The following is a 14,991-nucleotide window of genomic DNA, read 5'->3' as shown; positions in this document are numbered from 1 at the left end:
AGATCACCCTGAGCAAGGGAAGGCTCCTGGGCAGCCAGGGAAGCAAACCAAGGGGCAGGGGCAGAGGTGTGGTGGTGCTGGCAGCCCTGGGAAGGGTTCATTCAGCCAGCCTGAGGGGAAAGGCCTTGGGTTTTTTGGGGGGAGGGCTGCTGTTGGGGCTGCTTGATGGGAGGGGGGGCAGCTGGCATCTGCAGCACCTGCTTGTGCCCCCTGGGGGTCTTGTCCCAGGGCAGGATCACAGAGCTGTCAGGGCTGGAAGGGTCCTCAAGGCTCAGCCAGTTCCAACCCCCCTGCCATGGCCAGGGACACCTCACACCGCAGCAGGTTGCTCACAGCCACATCCAGCCTGGCCTTAGAAGAGGAGGGAGGGAGGAAGAGGAGGAAAGTTGGGGTGGTGGGATGTGACCAGGCTCATTCCCTGGCCCTGCTGGAGAGGACAGAGGATGAGGTTGTGCTGGGTGGCAGAGAATGCTCCCCATCGTGGGGTGGCTCCCCCCTGGTGCTGTCCCCACGCTTGTGGGGGAGGCATGAGGTGGTGAGTGGCACCTCCAGGCAGTGGCACCTCCTCCCCTCTGCCCTTTGGAGGTCTGGCTGCTGCTGTTCTTCAGCCAGCAGTGGTGAGTGGCACCTCCAGGCAGTGGCACCTCCTCCCCTCTGCCCCTTTGGAGGTCTGGCTGCTGCTGTTCTTCAGCCAGCAGTGCTTGCAGGGTTCCTTTTCCTTCTCCCTGTTGCTGCTGGGCTCTTGGGGGTGCTGGGGAGCCAGGTCGTTAGCCACTTCTAGGAGAGGAGGTGAAGCCTGGAGCTGCCCTGCTGGTGTGTGGCACCAACCCCTGGCACAGGAGCAGCTTTCTGTTTGCCCTGCTCTGGGGAAGTTTCCCCTGAGAGAAATCCTTCTGGAGTGCAGGGACAGCAGGAGGAGGAGGAGCTGGGGGCACGAAAGAGGAGCTGGGCTGGGCTGGGCAGGGGCTGCACGGTGGAGGGTGGGGATGGAGGGGAGGCAGAGGGCTGGGGTTCAGCTGGCAGCTCTGCAAAGGGCTGTGCCACAGTGCCGTGGGCAAACCCACTCCGGGTGTTGGAGAGCTCAGGTGGGGTTGAACCTGGCTTCAGAGGGCAGTGTGGCACTGCCCACCCTGCCAGGGACCTCTGCCCACTCTGGAGCCAGCACAGGGTGTGCCAGGGCTCTGCTCCCGACACATCCCCCACGGGACAGCCCTGGGGGGGATGCTCAGCTCCTTGGGGGCAGTGGAATCCAGCAGCCCTGCTCTGGGTACCCTTGGCAACCCCTCAGGGTTTGCTTCCACCTGGCCCAGCACGGGCTGGCAGGGAAGAGCTGAGGGCAGGGGAAGCTCTCCCTGCTGGGGGAGGAGGTTTGGGTTGGCCCCATGGGCACCTGGCCGAGGTCTGGGCGCAGGCTGGGCAGGGGCAGCCCTGGGTGCTCTGAGGTCGCACCCTGGGGGCTGGGCTCAGGGTTGGGCTCCTCACTCCCAGGACACTGAGGGCTGGAGCAGGGCCAGAGAAGGGCAGCAGAGCTGGGGAAGGGTCTGGAAAAGAGGGCTGGGGAGGAGCAGCTGAGGGAGCTGGGGAGGAGGCTGAGGAGAGCCCTCCTTGCTCTCTGCAGCTCCCGGAGAGGAGGCTGGAGCCAGGTGGGGGCTGGGCTCTGCTCCCAAGGAACAGGACAAGAGGCAATGGCCTCAAGCTGCCCCAGGGCAGGTTCAGCTTGGCCATGAGGAACAATTTCATCCCCTTGAGGGTTGTCCAGGCCTGGCCCAGGCTGCCCAGGGCCCCATCCCTGGAGGGCTCTCAAGGCCATGGAGCTGTGGTGCTGAGGGCCAGGGTTTGGTGGTGCCCTGGCAGGGCTGGGTTGATGCTTCAGCTCCAGGACCTGAAAGGTCTCTTCCAACCCAACTCCTGCTGGGACTGAGCTGGGCCATGGGTGCCACCTTTGCCAGCTGCCTCTCACCCTTCTCCTCTCTCCTAGGCTGCTTGATGAAGATCTGTGGATGCTGGAGGGGGAAGGAGGCCCTGGGAAGCCTCCCTGGAAGCCACCACCTGGCCAGGGATGGTGCAAGGTCCCCAGGGAGCTCCTTCTGTCCCAGCCCTCTCCCTGCAGGCCTGGTGGCAGCTGGGGGCTGTGTTCTGGTGCCTAAGGGGAGCCCCTGAGGGAGGAGATCTTGTGTGGGCTGGAGATGGGGCAGGAGGCCACCTCCATGCCCTGGGCTGGACCCACAGCTGGGCACTGGCTGAGGCTGGAGGCTCCCAGAGGGCACAGCAGCCTGGTGCCTGCTGTGCCCAGCAGCTTGGAGGGGGTCTCTTGGTGCCAGTGTGCCCAGGGCAGGCTTCTTGGCTGCAGCTGGCTCCACCCAGGGACAGGCTGGCTCCTGCAGCTCCTCCATGTGCCCAAGCCCCCTTCCCCCCCAGCTCAACCCCCCCTGAGCTGAGGCTCCAAGCCTGCTGTGGTTTGTGCTTTGCTGCAGCCTTCTTCTTGCCTTCTTTCTTCAGGGGGGGTTGTGTGGGGGCCAGGGGCTCTTCAACCTCCTCCCTCCCTCCCCTCTTTCCCACCCCTTAAAGCCTTTCTCCAGCTGCCAGCCCCACAGCCCTGGAGGCAGAGCAGAGGGCTGGGAGGCAAGGCCCCAGGCCCTGCTGCCTGCTCTGCAGGGTGGCACTGGCTGGCAGATGGCAGCAGAGGGCAGCAGCAGCCCAGCCTTGGCACCCTGCATCCCCAACCCCCCCCCCAGGACACAAACCCTGCCTCTGTGCTGCCAGAAACTTTTATTTGAGGAGTGGTGGAGCCCTCAACCTCTGCGTTTGCCCCTCCCTTACCCCCCCAGCCCAACACAAGCACCCGGGGGGGGCAGCTCTGGCTCTGCAGCCCCCACCCCAAATCTTCCCTGGGCTTGCAGTTCCCTTTTGCATCCTTTCTCCTCTCCTCATCTTCCCTTCTGGGCTCCCCAAGCCCCCTGGGTGGGCACTCACAGAGCCAGTGCTGTGCCTTTGGGCACCCCCTCTGCCCCCCCAGCTGTGGGGCTGGGGGCATCTTCTCCTCTTCCTGGTTCAATTGGGGTGGGTGCAGCAGCTGGCAGTGCTGGAGGCTTGGCAGGGGGTACCCAGCCCCTTCCTCCCCCTCCTCTCCTCCCTCCACCAAGGGCAGGTGAGAGGTTTTAACCTCCCTGGGGGAGGCTCCTGGGCTCCAAAGGCACAAAATGAATGGCCCAGGAGGGGCTTAGCCCTGGTAAGGAGCCTGGCCCAGCTCCAGGCTGTGGTTTGGTGCTGGCAGGGCTGGAGCAGTGTTGTCCCAGCAGCAAGCTGGCACCTAGGAAGGGGCAGCAGCACCCAGGGCTTGCTCCCTGTGCTCAGCTGAGTCCCTGCTCCAATGCAGGCAACAAGGGGCAGGAGGCAGGGGCAGAGGCAGGCCCAGATGTTCCCTTGGGCACAGAGCTGCATGCCAGCTTGGAAGTGGGGGGGGGAGCTCCCCAGGCTCATCTGCAGCCCACCCAACACCTGAGGGCAGTGCTGGAGGTGGGCAAAGGGCACTTGATCTCACCCCTGGGCAGGGCAGGACCAGGGCTGCTCCAGCTGGGCAGGGGCAGCAGCACCCAGGGCTTGCTCTGATGAAGGCCAAGAGGAATGGGCTGTGGGCAGGGGCCAGAACCACCCCAGCTCCTCCCTTTGGGACCAGAATACCAGATTGGAAGGGCACCCCCAAGGCTCATCTGCAGCCCACCCAACAGCTGAGGGCAGGGCCAGAGGTGGGCAAAGGGCACTTGAGCTCACCCCGGGGCAGGGCAGGACCAGCACCGCCAGGGGCAGCAGCACCCAGGGCTTGCTCTAACGAAGGCCAAGAGGAATGGGCTGCAAGCAGGGGTCACAGCCACCCCAGCTCCTCCCTGTGGGACCCAGCAGGGCACCCCCAAGGCTCACCCAGAGCCCAACACCCCCAGGGGCAAAGCCTTGGGGTGGGGGCTGAGCCCCGGAGCTCGCCGCGGGGAGCGAGGAGAAGCGGAGCAGCGGCTGGGCCAGGGGCTGAGGACTTGGGGGGGGGGGGATGCAAGGGGCTGGATCCCCACTGCCTAGCTCTCCCTTTCCCCCTCCCACCTCCCTCAGTCGTCAGCCACGATGGAGAGGGCCCTGAGCTCGGCCAGCTTGGCGTCGTTCTCCTGCTGGCGCTGCTCGTCGCTGCGGCCCGGCCGCTCCACCTGCGCCGCCAGCTCCCCGAAGATCTTCTGCATCTCGCTGTAGTACACAACCTGCAGGCAACCCAATAAAAGGCTGGCAGGGGAGAAGGGGGGGGGCTGGGAAAGAAGCTTCCCCACCCCCCTCCACCCTCCTCCTCCTCTCCCCGGCTCAGCCTCTGTGTCTAAAATAGCTTCTCCCATGCGGTGCTGCTACCCCCGGCCCCCCTCGGACGCTTCCAGCGCTGCCCTCCCCTGCGCCCTGCTCAGCTGGGGAACTGCCTGCTGGGGGTCCTGCCCGCTGGCACCCCTCCTTCATCATCCTCAGCACCCTCTCTTCATCATCCTCAGCACCCTCCCAGTGCCCAGCTTGCCCCCCTGGCATCACTGGAACCACACTTGGCACACCCTGGATGCTTCCAGCTCCTCAGGTTGTAGCAACGCTGCCCTCCCCTGCTCCCTGCCCATCTGGGGAGCTCCCTGCCCTTGTTGGGAGCTGCCTGCTGGGGGGGCTGCCCGCTGGCACCCCCCTTTCATCATCCTCAGCACCCAGCTTGCCCCCCTAGCACCACTGGAACCACACTTGGCACACCCTGGATGCTTCCAGCTCCTCAGGTTGTAACAATGCTGCCATCCCCTGCTCAGCTGGGGAGCTGCCTGCTGGGGGGCTGCCCACTGGCACCCCTCCCCTTCATCATCCTCAGCACCCAGCTTGCCCCCCTGGCATCACTGAAACCACACTTGGCACACCCTGGATGCTTCCAGCTCCTCAGGTTGTAACAACGCTGCCCTCCCCTGCTTCCTGCCCATCTGGGGAGCTGCCTGCCCGTGTGGGGAGCTGCCTGCTGGGGGGGCTGCCCGCTGGCACCCCTCCTTCATCATCCTCAGCACCCTCCCCACAACCAGCTTGCCCCCCTGGCACCACTGGAACCACACTTGGCACACCCTGGATGCTTCCAGCTCCTCAGGTTGTAACAACGCTGCCCTCTGCTGCTTCCTGCCCATCTGGGGAGCTGCCTGCTGGGGGGGGGGGGGCTGCCTGCTGGCACCCCTCCTTCATCATCCTCAGCACCCTACCAGCACCCAGCTTACCCCCCTGGCACCACTGGAACCACACTTGGCACACCCTGGATGCTTCCAGCTCCTCAGGTTGTAACAACGCTGCCATCCCCTGCTCAGCTGGGGAGCTGCCTGCTGGGGGGCTGCCCACTGGCACCCCTCCCCTTCATCATCCTCAGCACCCAGCTTGCCCCCCTGGCATCACTGAAACCACACTTGGCACACCCTGGATGCTTCCAGCTCCTCAGGTTGTAACAACGCTGCCCTCTATCGCTCCCTGCCCATCTGGGGAGCTCCCTGCCCTTGTTGGGAGCTGCCTGCTGGGGGGGCTGCCTGCTGGCACCCCTCCTTCATCATCCTCAGCACCCAGCTTGCCCCCCTGGCACCACTGGCACCACACTTGGCACACCCTGGATGCTTCCAGCTCCACATGTTGTAACAACGCTGCCCTCTGCCACTCCCTGCCCATCTGGGGAGCTGCCTGCTGGGGGGGGGGGGGGGGGGGGCTGCCCGCTGGCACCCCTCCTTCATCATCCTCAGCACCCTACCAGCACCCAGCTTACCCCCCTGGCACCACTGGAAGCAGGGCTGGCCCTCCCTGCCCTGCAGCAGTGCCTTGGCATTGCCCGGAGCCTGCGCGGAGCAGGGGGAGTGTGTGGGGAGGGGGCTGGGGGGGCTGGGGGGAGTGGTTAATAACGTGCTAATTAACACCACCAATTAACTGCAGCATCCAGCCAGCGTTTCCTGCAGTGGGAGCCAGGGGGTCAGGCGCAGGCAGATGGCACAGGGCTGCCTGAAGCAGGGTGGTGGTGCCCGCTGGGGGCTGGCAGCCAGCCTGGCGCTGGGGGCTGGGGGGGGGAGGGTGTGGGGGTGGCACAGTTGGGTTTTCCCACCCCCAGCAGCCCCCTCCCCACCTTCCCCAACTCCCTTCTCAGCCTGGGGGGTGGCTGTGGTGGAAGCAGGGCAGGGGGAGGGTGGTGGAGGTGCCAGGGCCGGGCGCAGGGCCAGGGCTGGGGTGGGCGGCGTGGGGCTGCCTGCTGCCAGCCTTGGCCCCGGGGCAGGGGCTCCAAGGAGCACCTGGGAGTGCTGGGGGCCAACTGCATGGCCAGGAGCCAGCAAAGTGGCCTTGGGGCCAAGGAGACCAACGGGGTCCTGGAGGGGTGGGCATGGAGGAGAGTGTGGGCAGCAGGGCAAGGGAGCTGCTGCTGCCCCTCTGCTCTGCCCTGCCCTGCTGAGGCCACAGCTGCAGCCCTGCCTCCAGCTGCAGGGGGACAGAGAAGGGCTGGGGAGGGCCCAGGGCAGGCTGGGGAGGTGCTGAGGGGCCTGGAGCAGCTCTGGCAGCAGCAAAGGCTGAGAGCCCTGGGGCTGAGAGCCTGCAGAAGAGCAGCCCCAGAGGGCAGCTGAGCAATGCTCAGCAAGAGCTAAAGGAGCTGTGGGGGGCAAGAGGCTGGGGCCAGGCTCTGCTGAGTGGTGGCCAGGGCCAGGGCAAGGGGCAAGGGGCACAGAGTGGCAGCCAGGAGGAGAAAGTTGTTTGGTGTGAGGGTGCTGGAGCCTGGAGCAGGCTGCCCAGAGAGGTTGTGGAGAGCTTCCAACCCCCCCCGGGCACTGTGCCCCTGGGCACTGTGCTGTGGGTGCCCTGCAGGGGCAGGGGGGGTTGGGCTGGCTGAGGTCCAGGGGTCCCTTCCAAGCCCCCCACGCTGGGAGGGTCTCAGAGGGGGACCCGGGGGGGGGGCTGGCCCCAGCCTCTCCCTGCAGCCACTCTCAGGGTGTCCATGGAGACAGAGTCCCCTCCCGAGCTGCCTCCCAGCTCCCAGCTTGGGCAGGGCCAAAGGGGAGCTGCTGGGGACCCCTCCCCACCCCCCTCTGCCAGCCTCCAGCCCTCTCCTGGGGGTTGGGCTGCCGCGGGGGCTGCTCTGGGGCTCCCCCCGGGCAGGGGGTGGGGGTGATTCAGCATCACTGCTCATTAACACAGTGACTAATGAACCTGTGGGCAGCAACTCGCCCCCCCCCACCCCCTCTCCCTTTCCTCAGCCCCACTGCAGCCCCCTCCACCCAAACCCCACAGCTGGTGGCACAGTTGGCACAGCTGAGCTGGTGGGCACCCCTGGGCACAGCAGAGCTGCTGGGCACCCCTGGCACAGCTGAGCTGGTGGGCACCCCTGGCACAGCTGAGCTGGTGGGCACCCCCTGGCAGAGTTGAGCTGGTGGGCACCCCTGTTACAGATGAGCTGGTGGGCACCCCCTGGTACAGCAGAGCTGGTGGGCACCCCTGGCACAGCAGAGCTGGTGGGCACCCCCTGGCAGAGTTGAGCTGGTGGGCACCCCTGTTACAGATGAGCTGGTGGGCACCCCCTGGTACAGCAGAGCTGGTGGGCACCCCGGCACAGCTGAGCTGGTGGGCACCCCCTGGTACAGCAGAGCTGGTGGGCACCCCTGGCACAGCAGAGCTGGTGGGCACCCCTGGCACAGCAGAGCTGGTGAGCACCCCTGGCACAGCTGAGCTGGTGGGCACCCCCTGGCAGAGTTGAGCTGGTGGGCACCCCTGGTACAGCAGAGCTGGTGGCACCCCTGGCAGAGCTGAGCTGGTGGGCACCCCTGGGCACAGCAGAGCTGCTGGGCAGCCCTGGCACAGCTGAGCTGCTGGGCACCCCTGGCACAGCTGAGCTGCTGGGCACCCCTGGCACAGCTGAGCTGGCATCCCCCAGCTGCAAGGTCATACAGCTGGGGGCCAGGGCTCTGCAGGTGCCCCCAACCCCCCCCTCCCCCTCCATGCCCCTTGGCCCCACAGCCTGGGTGGTGCTGGGGGAGGGGGGGGCTGGGGGGGGCTCAGCTGGGTTTGTTTCAGCCCAAGCCAGGCTGCCAACCCCAGCCCTGGCACAGGGAAACCAATCTGCCTGGCATGGCAGAGCTGGGGGCAGCTGGGGATGCTGTGACCCCAACCCCAACAGTGCTCCCAGACCCCCCCCAACCCCATCCCTGCTTCCAGACCCCCCCAGCCCTGCTCCCAGCCCCCCCCAGCCCCAGCACTGCTCCCAGACCCCCCCCAACCCCATCCCTGCTCCCAGCCCCCCCCCCCAGCCCCAGCCCTGTTCCCAGACCCCCCCCAGCCCCAGCACTGCTCCCAGCCCCCCCGCAGCCCCAGCACTGCTCCCAGACCCTCCTCCACACCAACACTGCTCCCAGGACCCCCCCCCCCCCAACCCCAATAGTGCTCCCAGACCCCCCCCCCAGCCTCAACCGTGCTCCCAGCCCCCCCCCAACCCCAGCCCTGCTCCCAGCCCCCTGTACAGCTCCTGCCCTGGCACAGCAGAGCAAAGGTTGAGGTCTCTGCTCCCCCTGCAGTTGTGCTGCCCCCATCCAGCCCCCCTCGAGGGAGCTGCCAGCACACACTGGGGGTCTCCCTAGGGGAGGGATCTGGGGGGAGGGGGTCAGGGGGGGCTGCTCCCCTCCCCCCTTACAGCCCCAGTGCCTAACCAGCAGGCAGCCAGCTCCAGCCAGGAGCTGCCCCCAGCCTTTGAGCTCCTGCTGAATGAACCAGGGGGGAAACAAATCATCTCTGGGGTGGGGGGAAGGTGGGGAGGGGACCCCTCCAGCAAGGAGGGGAGACAACCCCCCCCTCTCCCCCAACCCATGGCACCAGGTCCCCCTGCCAGCAGCCAGTACTTTTCCAGCTATGGATACCATATGCTCCATTCCTCTGCCCCCCCCCCTCCCCTTCCCCAGCCCCATCCCATCCAATCCCAGCTCCCTACTTGCCTTTGAGAGGGAGCCAAGGGCCCCAAGTCCACCTGTCCTGAACTAATTCTGGTGTGGGACACCCTGTTCCCCTCATTTTCTGGTGGGGGGGGGGGGGGGCTGGCAAGCCCTCCACAGAACAACAAACCCCTTTGAAGGGGGGGTAGGGGGGTGTGGGGGTCTCACCTCACTCCTTGCTGCCCTAAAGTCCTCTTTTCTCTCCCCCCATCCCCCCATGGCCTCCCAGCTGCAGTAAAAAGTCAGGGTGGAAGTGGGGAGGGGAAATCAGGAAGGTTGTGAGGGGGAAAGAAAAACTCAGGAGGGTTCTGAAGTGGGGGGAAAATAATGGAGAGGTTTTTTAAGGGGGGGGAAAGAAGGTCAGGAGGTTGGGGAGTGGGGGGAAAGCAGCTCAGGAGGCTGGGAAGTAGGGGGAAAGAAGCTCAGGAGGATGGGGAGTGGGGGGAAAAGAAGGTCAGGAGGTTGGGGAGTGGGGGGAAAAGAAAGTCAGGAGGTTGGGGAGTGGGGGAAAAGAAAGTCAGGAGGTTGGGGAGTGGGGGAAAGAAGGTCAGGAGGATGGGGAGTGGGGGAAAAGCAGCTCAGGAGGTTGGGGAATGGGGGGAAAAGAAAGTCAGGAGGTTGGGGAGTGGGGGGAAAGAAGCTCAGGAGGTTTGGGACTTGGGGGGAAAGAAGGTCAGGAGGTTGGGGAGTGGGGGGAAAGAAGGTCAGGAGGTTGGGGAGTGGGGGGAAAGAAGCTCAGGAGGTTGGGGAGTAGGGGGAAAGAAGCTCAGGAGGATGGGGAGTGGGGGGAAAAGAAGGTCAGGAGGTTGGGGAGTGGGGGGAAAAGAAAGTCAGGAGGTTGGGGAGTGGGGGAAAGAAGGTCAGGAGGTTGGGGAGTGGGGGAAAGAAGGTCAGGAGGTTGGGGAGTGGGAGATGAAAAGATCCAGCAGGGTTCTAAGTGGGAAAGAAAAACTCAGGAGGGTTCTAAATGGGGTGAAAAATAATAGAGAGGGTTTTTAAGTGAGGAAAAAGAAGCTCAGGAGGTTTGGGAGTGGGGAAAAGAAGCTTAGGAGGTTTGGGAGTGGGGGAAAATAAGCTCAGGAGGTTGGGGAGCAGGGAAAATAAGCTCAGGAGGTTGGGGAGTGGGAGATAAAAAGATCCAGGAGGGTTCTAAGTGGGGGCAAAATAATGAAGAGGTTTTTAAGTGGGGGCAAAATAAACTGAGGAGAGGTTGGGAAGTGGACAAGTAAAAGAGCAGGAGGGTTGGAAGTGGGGGGGGGGGGAAGAAATCAAATCAGGAGAGTTCTAAGGAGGGGGAAAAGAAAAAGGCAACTCAGAAGGTTTCTAAGGGGAAAAGAAACAACTAAAGAAGAGGTTGGAAGTGGGGAAAGGAAAAAAATCAGGAGGGTTCCAAGTGGGGAAATAAGGAAGGAAAGGAAGAGGTCCTTTTAAGTAGGGAAAAAGCAAGATCAGGAGGGTTGGAAGTGGGGGAAAATGAAGTCAGGAAGGTTCCAGGTGGAAAAAGAAAACACAGAAAGAGGGTTTTGAAGTGGGGGAAAAAGAAGGAAAGAGGTTTGTAAAGGGGGGGAAATGAAGGAAAGGTTTGTAAAGGGGAAAAAAAGAAGGAAAGAGGTTTGTAAAGGGGGGAAAAAGAAGGAAAGAGGTTTGTAAAGGAGGGAAAAAAAGAAGGAAAGAGGTTTGTAAAGGGGGGAAAAAGAAGGGAAGAGGTTTGTAAAGGGGGGAAAAAGAAGGAAAGAGGTTGGTAAAGGAGGGAAAAAGAAGGAAAGAGGTTTGTAAAGGAGGGAAAAAGAAGGAAAGAGGTTTGTAAAGGAGGGAAAAAGAAGGAAAGAGGTTTGTAAAGGAGGGAAAAAGAAGGAAAGAGGTTGGTAAAGGGGGGAAAAGAAGGAAAGGTTTGTAAAGGAGGGAAAAAGAAGGAAAGAGGTTTGTAAAGGTGGGAAAAGAAGGAAAGAGGTTGGTAAAGGAGGGAAAAAGAAGGAAAGAGGTTGGTAAAGGGGGGAAAAGAAGGAAAGGTTTGTAAAGGAGGGAAAAAGAAGGAAAGAGGTTTGTAAAGGGGGGAAAAAGAAGGAAAGAGGTTTGTAAAGGGGGGGGAAAAGAACTAAAGAGGTTTGTAAGGGGGGGAAAAAGAACTAAAGAGGTTTGTAAAGGGGAAAGAATAAACCCAGGAAGGTTCTAAGTGGGATAGAAAAAAGTTAGGAGGGTGAAAAAGAAGTAAGAAAGAGGATTTTAAGTGGCAAAAGGAAATCAGGAGGGTTCTGAGTGGGGCAGAAAAGGGCTCAGGAGGGCTCTGAGTGGGGCAGAAAAGGGCTCAGGAGGGTTCTGAGTAGGGCAGAAAAGGGCTCAGGAGGGTTCTGAGTGGGACAGAAAAGAGCTCAGGAGGCTTCTGAGTGGGACAGAAAAGGGCTCAGAAAGTTTGGAACTGGAGAAAAGATAAAAGGAGAAATCCTCTGGGTGGAAAAATGAAGTCTGGAGGGGCCTAGGTGGGCAAAAAACAATAGACCAGGAGGGCTTGGAGGGGACAATGAACTGAATTAGGAGGATTCAAAGGGGGGAAATAAAAGAGATCAGGAGGGTTCTGAGTGGGGAAAAGCAAAATCAGGAGGTTTCCAAGTGGCAAAAAGAGATCAGAAGGGTTCCAAGAGGAAGATCAAGGTGGCAGGCAGGCACTGGGGGGTCCGAATCTCCCCTTCCCCATCCCACCCCTTTCATCTTCATGTGGCCACTTCAAAGTCGTTCCCCCTTCCCTCCCCCCCTCCCCAGCCTCTGCTGGCATGGCCCTGGGGGCCGTGGGTGGGGAGAAGAATTTGGTGTTGGATGCTGCAGTGTGTTCCCCCCCCCCGGAGCTCAGGAGGTGGTCACAGCACCCAGAGCCACCCAGCTGGGCCATGGGAAGCCAAGCACCTGGTGGGAAGGGGCTGGGAGGCAGAGAGAGGTCTGGGTGGGTCCAGGGCATGGGAAGGGGCTGGAGGCAGAGAGAGGTCTTGGTGGGTCCAGGGCATGGGAAGGGGCTGGAGGCAGAAAGAGGTCTTGGTGGGTCCAGGGCATGGGAAGGGGCTGGAGGCAGAAAGAGGTCTTGGTGGGTCCAGGGCATGGGAAGGGTTTGGAGGCAGAGATCTTGGTGGGTCCAGGGCATGGGAAGGGTTTGGAGGCAGAGATCTTGGTGGGTCCAGGGCATGGGAAGGGGCTGGAGGCAGAAAGAGGTCTTGGTGGGTCCAGGGCATGGGAAGGGTTTGGAGGCAGAGATCTTGGTGGGTCCAGGGCATGGGAAGGGGCTGGAGGCAGAGGTCTGGGTGGGTGCAAGGCATGGGAAGGGGCTGGGAGGCAGAGGTCTGGGTGGATCCAGGGCATGGGAAGGGGCTGGAGGCAGAGGTCTGGGTGGGTCCAGGGCATGGGAGGGGGCTGGAGGCAGAGGTCTGGGTGGGTCCAGGGCATGGGAGGGGGCTGGAGGCAGAGGTCTGGGTGGATCCAGGGCAAGGGAAGGGGCTGGAGGCAGAGGTCTGGGTGGATCCAGGGCAAGGGAAGGGGCTGGAGGCAGAGGTCTGGGTGGATCCAGGGCATGGGAAGGGGCTGGAGGCAGAGGTCTGGGTGGATCCAGGGCAAGGGAAGGGGCTGGGAGGCAGAGGTCTGGGTGGATCCAGGGCAAGGGAAGGGGCTGGAGGCAGAGGTCTGGGTGGATCCAGGGCATGGGAAGGGGCTGGAGGCAGAGGTCTGGGTGGATCCAGGGCAAGGGAAGGGGCTGGGAGGCAGAGGTCTGGGTGGATCCAGGGCAAGGGAAGGGGCTGGAGGCAGAGGTCTGGGTGGATCCAGGGCAAGGGAAGGGGCTGGAGGCAGAGGTCTGGGTGGATCCAGGGCAAGGGAAGGGGCTGGTCTGGCTGGAGCTGGTTTGAAGTGGGGGGTTGGGGAACCTGGGGCTAAGCAAGCCCAGAGGCATGCCCCCCACCCCCCAGCCAGCTGTGCCCATGACTGAGGGCAGAGCCAACCCCAGCTGCCACAGCCCCATCTGCCCCTCTCCCTGAGGAGCCCCTGTGCTCCTGGAGACACCCAGAGAAGAGGGCACCCAGAGAAGAGGGCACCCACTGAAGGGGCCCACAGAAGGTACCCAGAGAGAAGAGGGCATCCACAGGAAGGTGCCCAGAGAAGGTACCCAGAGAAGTGGGTACCCACTGAGGGTACCCAAAGAAGGTGCCCACAGAAGAAGGTACCTAGAGGAGAGGGCACTCACTGAAGGTACCAACAGAAGGTACCCACAGAAGGTACCCAGGGAAGAGGGCACCCCCAGAGAAGAGGGCACCCCCAGGCAAGCTCCCACCTCCCAGCACCCCAATCCCATCTCTGCCCCCAGAGCTGTGCCAGCAGCCAGCTGGCAGCCAGCAGCCAGCCTGAGGGCCAGGGTGGCCAAGGACAGAGTGGGGGCAAAGCTTCCCTCCGGTGGCACCTGCCAGCAGCTCCAGGCAGGCCGGGGCCGGGGCGGGGGGAGGCAGCTCCCAAGGTCTCATCCCAAACAAGCCACCCACAACAGAGGAGTGGCTGGAGGGGGTGGGGGTTGGGAGGGCCAGGGAGTCTTTGTGGTGGCTCCAGGGTGTCTGTGAGGGCTGGGCCTGGGGGCCCCACGCTGTGATTGCTACGGGAACAGCAGCCCCCAGCCCCCAGCCGCAGCACCCAGCGCCATCTGCTAGGTGAATCAGCCTGCAGGCAGCTCGCTGGCAGCTCTGCAGGGGGGGGCACGTCCCCACACGCCCCCCAGCAGCCCCCCACCTCCTCACCCCAACACCCCAGGGGTGCCCTTTGCCACCTCCCCACCTGTGGCACCACAGCAGCTTCCCTGCCACCCCCACAGTGCCCCTGCTAGGAAGGTGCCCACGGCGGGTGCCAGGGTGTGGGGTGGGCACTGCACCACCCTGGCAGCCAGGGCAGAGATGCCAGCAGCTCAAAGCTGGGTTAGAGCCCTCAGCAGGCTCCCCTCCAGCCTCACAGGCAAGGAGCAGAGGGGAAGGGAGCCGGAGGAGGAGCAGCAGAAGGAAGCTGGAGGCTGGAAGCCGAAGCTGAAGCGGGCTGGAGTTTATTTAGGCCACCCCTGCCTGCAGCTCCTTGGTGTGGAGATCACCCAGCAGCCTCCTCCCCCATCTCTGGCAGCTCTCAAGAGCCAGCAGAGAGCTTGAGGAGGAGCTCTGAGCAGCTCAGCACCTCCAGTGAGACCCAGCCTTGAGCTCAGGACCACCACCGACATCCCGAGGGGGCTCCAGCCACCAAAGCCTAGCAGCTAACGGATGGGACAGGACACCCTGGCTGTCCCCAGGAGCGGCCCTGATGCCAGGCAGACCCACAGGAACCAGCAAAAGCCCAGCTCCAGCTGCCCCTCCTGGCCAGCAGGGCTTCACCACGAGCACCAGCAGATGCCAGCCTGCCCTGCTGCCACCCCACGCTGCCCGCTGTGTCCCTGCCACGGCTTCCCAGCTCCTCTCTGCCCTGCTGGAGGGCTGGGGCAGGGCTGTGTGGGGTGTGGAAGCCTCAGCTCGAGGAGCTGCCTTGCCTGAGGAGCAATTCCCAGCCAGGCAGCGCTTCAGCTGGCACCCAAAGGCCCCTGGCAGCTCACCTGTGCCCGCACCAGGGCCTCGAAGCTGGGCTGGAAGTAGTCGATGCGGCTGCTGTAGAACTTGGGCATCTCCTCCAGCAGCTGCTTGTTCTTGGCCTCAAAGTCCTCCTTCACTGGCCTCAGCTCCTCACGGGCCTGGGGAAGCAGAGTGTGGAGAGTGAAGACCCCTGGGGCAGTGCCCTGGCTTGGGCAGACCTGCACAGGGGCCAGCCCAGCTCTGCTTCGACGTGAGGACAGCCAGCAGCTGGCTGAGGGAGCCTGGGGGGGCACAAGAGACCATCCAGGGGAGACTGCTGGCACCAAGTGACCATTCAGTGGAGACTGGTGAGTCCTAAGTGACCTCAATGGAGCCTGGTGGGCCCCAAGTGACCTCAATGGAGCCTGGTGGGACCCAAGTGACTATCCAGTGGAGCCTGGTGG

At 63.3% G+C, this 14,991-nt stretch overlaps 1 protein-coding gene across 2 annotated transcripts in view; it reads right to left on the bottom strand.

Annotated features, from left to right (window-relative positions):
• Window positions 1-2,739: 2,739 nt before the first annotated feature.
• Window positions 2,740-14,991, bottom strand: part of BIN3 (bridging integrator 3) — a 66,864-nt gene continuing 54,612 nt past the window's right edge. For both annotated transcript variants that reach the window (XM_068170635.1, XM_068170636.1), the window contains 2 exons: window positions 14,572-14,706; window positions 2,740-4,244 (listed from right to left, as the gene is read on the bottom strand). In XM_068170635.1, the coding sequence (XP_068026736.1) occupies window positions 4,098-4,244; window positions 14,572-14,706 (282 nt within the window). In that variant the 3' untranslated portion in view covers window positions 2,740-4,097. The remainder of the gene's footprint in view (window positions 4,245-14,571; window positions 14,707-14,991) is intronic.

Source organism: Melanerpes formicivorus, unplaced genomic scaffold, assembly GCF_026170545.1.
Source record: "Melanerpes formicivorus ecotype bairdi unplaced genomic scaffold, bMelFor1.0.p_v2 SCAF_482, whole genome shotgun sequence".
Lineage (NCBI taxonomy): Eukaryota > Metazoa > Chordata > Aves > Piciformes > Picidae > Melanerpes > Melanerpes formicivorus.
Note: the sequence above shows the minus strand (reverse complement) of the source record. Positions and strands in the feature narration are given on the sequence as shown.